Source organism: Leptonychotes weddellii, chromosome 3 (assembly GCF_054177405.1).
Source record: "Leptonychotes weddellii isolate Sample4059 chromosome 3, ASM5417740v2, whole genome shotgun sequence".
In the NCBI taxonomy this organism is placed as follows: domain Eukaryota; kingdom Metazoa; phylum Chordata; class Mammalia; order Carnivora; family Phocidae; genus Leptonychotes; species Leptonychotes weddellii.
This window is the reverse complement of record NC_138371.1, coordinates 120248374-120259448: the sequence shown is the minus strand read 5'-3', so window position 1 is coordinate 120259448 and position 11075 is coordinate 120248374. Positions and strand designations below refer to the sequence as shown.

Sequence of the window (11075 nt, the reverse complement as noted above, 5' to 3'; positions counted from 1 at the left end):
TGGATCACTACATCAAAAACTAATGATGTATGGTGACTAACATAATAAAATAAAATTTAAAAGTAATAGTTTTTAAACAATTTTAAATTTTAAAAATAATTTCAAAGACAACATAGGCTATATGAAACCTTCCCAGAGGACAGTGAAAGGAGAAGCAAGATGTGTTTTTCTTTAGAACAAAAATCTGATTTCTCATGTGAGCCCATTGCCCAATTTCCTTGAGTTGCCCCTAATTTTTTTATTAGTCCCTGGATTAAAAGTTCTATTGCTGTCTCATTACACAGTAGAGAGTGCCACACTGGTGGTGTTTGTGCCAAGGACACAACAGGAAATGACCCTTCTCAGAAAGGGGGGCTGTGAGGATGAGAGAGAATTCCAGTATGACCTTGCCCAAGGGTTACTGGGTCAGGGCAGAGTCTCCTTCACTGGGGATTCTACCCATGTGCCAGCAAATGAGCCTACTGACACCAAGATCATTGAACAAGATGCTCCAGCTCAGACTTTACTTCCCTAACTGCAAACTGCCTATGCTCAAAGTTGCAGGAGAAGCTTCTGGGAATCATCACCGCATTTCACTGTTTTGGTGATTTCAGAGCCATAACCAGATCTTCCTGGCTAGTTGCCTTAAGCAGATTCATTTATCTAATGCTGTTCTGTTCCATAAATAGCAAAGGGGGGAACCACTGGCTTCCAGTGAGTCAGCAAGCCTGCACTGCTCCAAAGAGAAAGGAAGGTGACCCCAAGGTACATGGCCTGCTGTCACAGAAGGAGAAAGGCTTCCATGGAAGGAGGACCCACAGGGTGATGTTTTACTCTGGTAAAAGGTCACCTGGGTAAGAGTTTCCTGAAACATCTACAATGATTCATTCTCAGCCTGCAATGTTGCTGGTCAAGTTAGACAAGCAGACAAGAGAGGCCTGAAACAGAGCCACCGCCAGCAGAAGGGTACAGAAAGAAGCTCCATCCATTGTCTACGCGAGTTGTCTTTAAAACAGACCAGACCCTGCTTTTTGAAGCTGACTTCTCTGTGCAGAGCTGGGGAATACTACCGGATCTGCTGCAAACACATCCCCCATGCACTCAACGTGGGAGCTGGGCGGGGGGTGGTGGAGGCTCGTGGCCACCCTCCTGCAACTCCCTGCCCCCAGACCCCGCCATTACCACCAGCCAGCGCTGGTCCAGCTGGATCCCCACCTGCCCACCTGGCACTTCCATGGTGCACCTGGCCCCCCTCTGGTGACCAACCCCGGGTGCCCCCTCTATTCAAAGCAGCATAATTTAGGGTTTATCTGAACTCCTGCCTTCATGATGGAGTCAAAATAAGAGAGCACAGGTAGGTTTCCGTTAAACAAGCACAGTGATGAACATCTCTGTAAAACCACCAAGTGTTCATCCTCTGCCAGTCGTTCCTGGTTTTAAGTCAAATTTAACGCCACTCTACCCCTGAGAGTGGGAAGATTTAGATGACCCCTAGCGGTTTCTTTCATGGCAACCTTGGCCTTTTGCTTCTCATAAAGCATTACTCACAGAGGCTTCCTTTTTCAGGCAGATTCAGAATGCAAAAATGCTCACCAAGAGCATGCTCCTCGAATAAGGCTCCAAAGAGGTCCCCTTATATGGACATGTCATTTGGGCCCTGCCCTGACGAGACTCCTCTCATCTCTCAGGGCTCACCTCCTGCTTTGGTTCATGCCTCCAGCCTCTGATCAGGCTGCTTATGTGCCTAAGCATGCTAACCTGTTGCCCTCCAGCTGGCAAACACCTCTTGCACCTCCAAGATTTTGTCCAAGTATGACTGCCCAAGGCAGGCTTTTTCTACCCTCTCCCCATGCTGCCTCACCTCTCTGCAAAATCAACCTCTCCCTCCTTTGTGCCCTAACATGGCCCATATATTGCCACTCACTTTCTCATCACGGCTCACTTTATTACACTTGAACACTGTATTGTTCATTGTTAGGGGCTAAGATTATGTGTTATTCAAAATTATCTGTGCCTGGCCTTCCAGACCTTCTTCACATCAAAGAGCACTTAGAAAATGATAGAGTATTTTTGTGGTGCAAGAGGCTGCTGGTAAAAGAGATCACTATCTTTAATAACCCGTTCAAAATTTAAACACACCCGTGGAGAAGTTCTGCCAAAAAGACCCTCAGTTAGTGTTGGTTGAAAGGATGAATCAGTTAGACTGTTTATAAGATTAGGAGAGATCTGCAATTAGGCAAAAACCTTAGAAATCAATGAAAGGAATGGTCATACATAAAAAACAGAATTAAGACTCCAACATAAGGGTGAGTGTGCAGATTTCTTACCTAGTCAGGGTCTCCTTGGCCAGAACAGCACTAGACTCCATTCCCAATGGGAACTTCATCAGTGCTTTTCTTCATGCACGCACCTCGACTCTAATCAAGCCAACTGCTCACTGCCCCCACCCCCACCTCCCGCATGTTCTTTGCCTACCTGCCAGCAGTCAGCCTCTGTTTGAGTTGGCCTCTCTCCAGCACAGCCTCCTCTCCACCCATGTCATCCAGCGGGAGGACAGCTGCCCATCTCAAAGGCTCGCCTGTAGGGCCACCTCCACTAGAGACGCCTCTGCTCCCACTGGGCAGGCATGCGTGGTCTCTCCTTCACAGCCCTGTTGCTGTGCCTGTCATCAGGCTCTTGTCCGAGCAATTTCTATCCCCTATCCTTTCAATGAAATGTAAGCTTCATGTGGTCAAAGACTGAGTCTCATTGTAGTTTCCCCTCCTTCACCTGTAATAGATACACAATAAATGTATCTTACATTCATCTAGATCTCCCAAGTGGCTGTGGGAAAACCGGGTTCCCGTTTATAGGGAAGCAAGGGTGTCTGTTTTATAGGGAAGGGCCTGCTGGGTGCCAGGAAAGATCCCTGATAGTAAACCACACTCAGAACCCTTATTTCAAGGATTCATAAATTGGATGATCCTATACTAAATAGAGCCAGATCCACGGTCCCCAAATCCATTATTTAATGGAAACTTTGCATAGTAAGGTTGGCTTCAAGGCCTGGGCACTGAGCTAGACCAGAGGGAGACTCAGAGCAGCCCCAGGTGGGACAGTGCATTGTATAGGGGTCCCCAGTTCCATATAACAGAAGCAGGCTCCTGATGCACCACAGGGGCCAGGGGGGGGGAATAGCGGAACAGGGTGAGGCATTAGAGGGAAAGACTGCTTATCTGAGCCCTATGGGGCATCCGTGGGGTCCGGCAGTAGGCAGCAGCCCCCCTTCCTGTCCAGTCCCTGCAGGGCAGCATGTATGGAGGAGTCTGGTTCCAGATAGCAAGTAAGTAAATGCTCATTTCCTGATAGCCCCTCACTCATCAAAGATTTACCGCCCTGAGCCATGGGCCACCGCACCCCTAGGATATATCCTGGCAATCACACAAATACTGGAATCAAGTCCCATTTTGATCTGAGACTGATACCCCACCGTGATCACCGCCATCTTCCCATCAGTTACATTCAAACAGTGGTGCTTTGGTTGGAAAGAAACACAGCGTTCAAGTGTTCTTTTTGTGTTTACTGGTAATCTTTATCTCCCTTGTCATGCTCAGCCAGGCCCTCATTCTTGTGGCGAGTCCATGGAGCAAGCACCCCTCCCTGTGTCCTAGAAATAGTAGTAGTGCCTATGGCGACCAGGGGCTGCATCTCCTTCTAGGTTCAGAGAGGTCTCCTCAGGCTGAGAAGTCTGATCCACACTCCCCCAAGCTCTGCTACCTCTGTCTTTGCTTTCGAGTTTGGAGAATGAGATGTCTGGTAATGTTTTATGGCCACAACCCTGCTGGAAGTTTCGAGTTATTGGTGAGTGTGTTTCTGGATGTACTTAACATCCTCCTCCCCAGATGACCCCAGCCCTACACTAATGTGATGTGCCCTCCTCCCTACAGGCGCAAAGAGTACACAAGAGGTTCCCGAAGGCCAGCAGAAGCCACCACTCGTCAGAGCACAAACCTCCTTCCATGCCTTCCCCGAGCACCACCGCACCGAGCTGGATGCTTGGAGGCAGCCAGCAGCCCCTACTGGACAGCGCACATCCAGGGCCCGGCCAGACAGGCCAGCCGACTGGGCACCAGCAGGAATCTGCCAGACGAGCCAGCAGCCCTCCCAGCCTCCCCTGGTCCTTCCAGAGAAGCAAGTCCTTGTTTTGTTTGCCCACAGGAGACCCCTCCCCGGGATCCTCAGCTCTACCACAGTGGTTTTCAAGCACAGATGCCCCAGGGCACAGGGCGTCGGAGGGGAGGCACAGCCACCTCCTCTCCATCGATGACTTGGAGGGGGCCCAGGAGACCGACGTGGACACGGGCCTCCGGCTGTCCTACTCGGACCTCTCTGTGGTCTCTGCCTATTCGGCGCCCAGTAGGTTCTGCAGCAGCGTGGAGACAACCCTCCCCCCTGAAAGATGCAGCAGCCACTGGTCAAAGCCCAAGGGTTTCAGAGAAGGACTGCTGCCCACTGGGAGTGGGGTGACCACAGAGACCGCCTGGGCTTCCCTCCCTTTCTTCACCAAAGGGCCTTCCAGCTCCTCAGCCACAGCTGCTGCTGCTGCTCCCCCGGCTCCTGGCACCTCCTCACTCACAGGGTCCTCCCCAGAGCCTCCCTGGGATGCTCCCAGCGCTGAGCAGACCGCGGGCAGAGACGCCCCGCCACCCCCAGTGCTGGCCGGTCCTGTGGACAATGACATGGAGGAATTCTACATCTGAATACCCTCTACTCTGGCATTCCAGACACACAGGCTCAGGTCCTACTGCCCCTCTGGGGTCTGAACACCACCCGTGCGTGCTCTCAGCCCGCTCCCCCAGGTCTGTCGAGAATCTGTCTGTCTCATGGGTTTGTTAGCACATTTGCCACACCACCCGTTCTTACCTGAGAGGTGGCATATTTTAGAGACTTGCTGGAAAAATACTTGCATTTTTATGCAAATAAATTCTCGAGCTTAAGTTGTAAAATTTTTTTTGAATACCCAATTCCTTTTGAGATATGGTTTAGTGCACTTAATACGATTTAAATGCCTCATATAATTATTTGAAATGAAAAGAAAACCTAGTCAGCCAGAGCTGATTTGGCAATTTTTCATGCTGTGAAGGAAAAACAATTAAAGCCAAAATGTTGAATGTGGGAAAGATACTAAGTGACCTGTATGAGAGATTAGTGCACAATAATGTAATGTACATGGCTTACTGGATTCTGCATACATATTTGCATTACCAGGCAACAGTGGCCCTAAGAATTTCCAGGTAGTGCTTAGAGTGAAAAAAAGTCCACTTGATAAAACAGTAAACATATATCAGACTACAGTAATGCCTCGCTGTGATGCCATGCACATCTGAAAATCTGGATTTATGCAAAGGTAGCTAAGATACTTTATAAGGACTTATCTTGAATAACAGACTCTTGGTGGAATCAAAATATGATTTGAGTTCCAAAAACCAGATTTGCATCCACTTTTCAACAACACCTCACTGTAACAAGTGGAGTCTACAGAAGACCACTCCACTCCCGGGATTTATTTGGATCACTGAAGAACCGCTCATTGGAGTTACAGAATAATAGGATATTGGTCATAGAGGTAGCTAGTCTTAAGATTCTTCCATTTTATAAAAACCACCGTCTAAGGGCTATGTATATATGTATCTATATAAATGACAGGAGCCACACTTCATACTACTTTCTCCAGTAAATATGCATTGTCACACACCCTGATATTCCCATTTTTAAATAATTTGTAAGCTTTGTAAGTGGCACTTCGATGGCACAGAGTAATAAATGCCCCCATCTTCTCCAAATGGGAAGCTTTATATGAAACACTGTCCTGGACAAACACTGTTTCATCGCCAGGCTTCCATGAGTGCCTAGAAGCCTTAATTAAAGCTGGAGCTCTAGCCCAACCTTAACCTTTTCTGCCCGGTGTCTGCTTCTTTGGAAGCATGAATGAGATTTAAATAGCACCTCTCCCCCCACTCAGTGAGGGTATGTTTACAATTCCAACCTCAGCAGTGCCAAGCGCTGGCGTGGGGGGCGATGCCGAGCCGTGCCTGGCTACCCACCTACCTTTGGGAAAGAGGAGCATGGACTTACTGGCCTTGCTCATTTCCTAGTCTGGTGCTCCTTGCCTCCAGGACTCCTGGCCCAGCTTTCCCGTCTCTGAAAGCGCCGACACCAGTCTGGACAGTCTCAGGGTCCTTTCCCAAGCAGCCGTGGAGCGTTTGCCATCCCTGTAATGAGAACCTTAGATCCTGTCCCGAACATCCAAATGATAATATTCTCCATGTTGATAAAGACATGGTCTCTTATAGTTCTAGGCCAGGAGGGAGAAAACATTTTCTAAAAAAGGCTAGATAATAAATACGGTAGGTTTTGCCAGCCATCTGGTTTCTGTTGGGACTACTCCACTCTCATCAGAGCGTGGAAACAGCCAGGGAAGATGTGTATGGGAATGGGAGAGGCCGAGTTCCAATAAAACTTTATTTACAAGAACAGGCCTAACCCTTGTGCTAGATGGAGGTTGATTTAAGACCTCGGGCACAGTCAGCAATAAAGAATCAAAGTCTGCAGCCCTCTGAGCCCCGAGGGACCTCTTTCTGCAGAGATGGTTCCTAGAAAGCCACTAGCCGTCCACCTCCTATCCAGAAATGTGACTCATGGCCGCGGAGGATGAAAAACAACAGGTTAATGTTAGGAAGGAGTAAAAAAACTCAGAGGTGTTGACGCAAGCTCATGAGTAGCAAAGATCAGTGAGGCATAAACAAGTGGACCACCTGTCGGGTGATGGCTCCTCCTGGCTTCACCCCATCCATGCCCTTAGTTTAGTTTAATATACTTGCATGCACCCCTAGGATTGCTTTGGAGCCCAACGCTGATGTTCTCCGGTCCCACCCCTTCTTAGTAACCCCCCCCCCAGCACAGTCCAGTCTACCAAACTGAGGGACCCCAAAGGATGTCAGCGACACCATTCAAAGGCAGGAAATGCAAGATGCCCCCATAACACGAGGGGAGAATGGAGGGAAACTCATCACAGACCACATTCAGGCATTTCCCCCCACCCCACTTCCCTCCCAGGCTGTGGTCGGCAGTGGCCGCCGTCTGTGCAGAAGAATGCCACAGACACATACTGACAAAAGCCTAGCTCCCAGCTCCAACCACGCACTAGCATTTTCCTCATCCAGGAAGGCTCCTGACACCCCCTGGGGGATCCGGACTCTTGGATTACTGCTGTTAAAATAGAGGCTGGCATACTGTAAATGCTCAATAAATTTGTTCAATTAAAAAAACATGAGGCTATCTCAAATTATTTCTCTCCTGGATTAGGTTCTGAGGTATAGGAAATCTAGATTTTAGCCCTATTTTTTTTTTTTTTTGTCATTTAATGGAACCCAGTCTCTTATTTGCTTGACCTTAGACCTCCCCCCAGCATTGCCCAGGATGGGGGTGGGGGTGCTACTAAGTGTCCTAGTCTATTACACCAACCCATCCCACGCTTGTCCCTTTTCTAAAAAGACTCCCCAAATTACTGCTCACAGTCCCACCATGGCACCTAAACACCACCTAGGATCCACTATTTTTTTTTTTTAAAGATTTATTTATTTATTTGAGAGAGAGAGAATGAGAGACAGAGCACAAGAGGGAAGAGGGTCAGAGGGAGAAGCAGACCCCCCGCTGAGCAGGGAGCCCGGTGTGGGACTCGATCCCGGGACTCCAGGATCATGACCTGAGCCGAAGGCAGTCGCTTAACCAACTGAACCACCCAGGCGCCCTAGGATCCACTATTAAGACCAAATGTTTCTTAGTTCCTAACTGAACTGCCAAGCCCTGCAGAAATCATCTTGGGTCACCCGCGGGGCTGGAGTGGTGAGCTACCAAAAGATACTTTTGTGATGGGAGAGCTGACATGTAGTTGTACAAAATGGGTTATAGTACTGGGTGTTCCTTGAGCCCTGTGACCCGAGGACAGGGGAATAATCACATGGAAGTCAGTTGGACTGCACGGTCTCATTGTCCCAGGTGAGACCAAATGTTTACTTTCACTGGGAAGATGTTTGAATCCATAGCTGATCTCTTCAGCCCCATGTAAATCAGGAGAAATCTATCCTCCTCCTGGGCTTTCTGTAGATGAATGAATTCTCCTATTCATCAGGTAAGAAACACCTAAGTAGACTCAAAATTCCTGGAAGAGATTTTTAAGGGCAGATAAAACTGGAGAGCTTCTCCCTCCCAAACCCTCAGAATGGTATCAATGAGCAGTTATGGTCAGTGATCTCATGTCTGCATTTCAGGAGAACAGTGGGAAGAGCCGAATAGTCCTCTTCCCCACCACTACATTGCTTCATGTTCCTGGTCTGAAATAAATGTCTCTTAGGATTTATAGGAATCTGTTGCTCTTTAATTCTCTGGAAATACAATTGATCAGATACAGCAGAGGTTTGAGAAAATAACATGAGAAATTGACATTACATTATAAAAATGGATTCATGAGGGGTAAAGAACCTGAATTTAAAGTTTTTTATATAATCACACTCTTCCAACTTTTCCTGAAGGCTTTTCTCTAATCTTTGGGAACAGAAGTCTAAACACAAAATGTCTTTAAATCCCATAATTTGAATAACGGAAGCAAACATTAATGGTAATGTCGGCACACTTGGGTCTTTTTAACAACTTCCATTTTAGAGATGTGATAACTATTATCCAATTATGTGCCCAAAATTAGGATCAATGAATCTATTTAAGACAAAAGTCACCAGAGTATTTGGTGAAGCTGAAAAGGCTCCTTCTCTGTGCCCCTACGACATGCTCCCTAAACTCTCTATTTGTCATGAGGGTCCCACCTCCAGTTGCCTACGATGGTATAGAAAAAGTGTTTCCACAGATGGGGAACAGTCCCCCACCGGCCTGGTCCGGTTGAGAATCTTTGCAACCACCCCATGTGACACATTGGTCTTGTAAGTTGCACATCTGAAAGAAGCCAGCCAGGCTCCCTTAGGTCAGCCCTGCCCAATCTCTAGAACAAAACCCAGAGCCTCTTGGACAGGAGCAACTTCACATGTTTGTGGCACAGTCCAAAAAAGGGCCTAATGAACAGCAATACTTTCAGGCCAAGTCACCTCGCTAGCTGGCTGTGGGAAAGCTTTGGTGCCACCTGGTGGCTGCCGTACCCAGGAGGGTCAAGCAGCCACCCTTGCTCCACCCAGATGAACAAGAAGCATTTCTCTTCCATTTATTACTCTGCATTTCATTATTTTATTTCTACAAGGTATTGGGACAACTGAAATCACCAAGACTTAAGACAGTGCAGGCAGAAGTAGAAAATCAGGGCTAAGGTAAAAGAGGCCATAAATGTGCCAACCATAAAGAAAAACATAACTGCTGTGGATGAATTTCCCAGGAGCCAAAGCAAAAAGGGAAACATGAATAGCTTAGTTCACATGTGGAATTTGAAAATCTAGTGACATTGTCTTATCCTCGTTGTAACTTACGTTGTCTCAAGGTTATTCCTCAACAAAAAACGAGTTTTTCTTCGCACAGATTTCTAAAATCACTTTCTCTGAAGGGGATTTCCGTGAGGGATTTTGTCTCAAAAGTTACTAGGTTTGGTCCAAGTTGGTATCTTTCTTGATTGAGGGATGGAATTTACAAGACCTAGAGGGGCAGACATGGCCACAGGCTTTAGCTGAGCCTCCCTAGACCTCTCCAGCCACACTGTGGGGAGAGGGAAACTTGGCCCTCAGCAGAAAGTCTAAAGGCTGGCTTCCTCCAGGCTCTTGAGATCCAATCTGTAGTTTGGCGAGTGGAGGGCAGGGGGTGAGGCCGACATCCTCCTGAGAAACCAGAGGCTACTAGCCACAGTTTCAGCCTGCATGCAGAGAGTCTCCCCATCTACTGAGCCCCCTCTGCAACCTCACCCTCGCCCTGTGGTTCCAAAGTCATCTCCATTCTCTAACCTCTCCCTGTTGAGAGAGGCTACTGACACTGAGAAGCCCTTCCAGATAAGTTATAAATCCCCTTAGCACCCCTCCCTGAGCTTCCTGAGAATCCATAGGGATTCAGGTTCCCCGCACCTCCTTCTTCATTGCTCTGCGTGGATTTGCTTATCATGCAGCAAGCATTTCCTGAGTCCCACTCTGTGTCAGGCTCGTGCTGGGGACCTAGGGCTGAACGGGTTCACTCGCTGTGTGAGCTGACGGCAAGTTGTTTTCACTTTCCTGAGCCCCCATTTGACCATCTGTAAGAGATGGACAAGAATACCTACCTTGGAGAATAATGAGGAGACATAAATCGCGTCCTCTGCACAAAAGCCCCTGTGCTGCCTACAACACAGCTGGGATGGAACGAAGACTGAGGTTCTCTTCCTTCCCTCGGGCCACAGAGTGGCACCTGCTCTGCCTGCCAGGTTCCAGGCTCCCCACACTCCTTGGTGCAGGGAGCACAGACAAGGGCTGGCTTCCAAATGCTTCTTACAACACAGGTTCTACTTGTGTCTCTGGACACCGTCTCTCTGGACAGAATTCCACCCGACAGGAAGGCGTCCTTCCATCGCCCCGTGCTCAGCTCCTGGCTCTTCTCTTTCCTCCATTTCAAGCCACAGCTGCAAAGCCAGACCTTGTGCCTTACCACTCCCTTCCCGAACACGCACCCCACCCCTCAAGCCTGTGAAACCTGTTCTGCCTTCCCGCCTCCTCTCTCCTTGGGGTTCCAGACTGGCTGGCCCACAGCGGACCACTGTGTAGCGTCTACACGCTCCCCGCCCCTCACTGCAGTCCTAGCCACCCCGCAGTTGCTGCCTCCCAGCCCCTTGCTGCCGGACCACTCTGTGGTGGCTCCCCCCGTCCACTCCACCTTCCTCACTGCTTGGCCAACCTCCATGCAACTTACAGGCCCCAACAGTCCACACCTGCTCTGACTGCCCCAATGCCCCTCCCCTGCCTGGGTCTGCCCCCCGCCCTCCAGCCAGGACCAGAACCTCCCGCCACCCCCTCAGCCTCCCTCCCTATCACATAAGATGTGTCCGACTCCAAGGAGGGAAGACACAAGACGACACTAACAGGTAGAATGGATCGACTGCCAGG

The 11075-nt window shown here is 48.8% G+C and overlaps 1 protein-coding gene across 2 annotated transcripts in view; it reads left to right on the top strand.

The window, feature by feature from the left end:
* The window catches only part of FAM124A (family with sequence similarity 124 member A), a 68172-nt gene extending 60852 nt beyond the window's left edge, over positions 1-7320 (top strand). For both annotated transcript variants that reach the window (XM_081814892.1, XM_081814891.1), the window contains one exon: positions 3906-7320. In XM_081814892.1, coding sequence (XP_081671018.1) covers positions 3906-4718 — 813 coding nt within the window. In that variant the 3' untranslated portion in view covers positions 4719-7320. The remainder of the gene's footprint in view (positions 1-3905) is intronic.
* The last annotated feature ends 3755 nt before the right edge of the window (positions 7321-11075 follow it).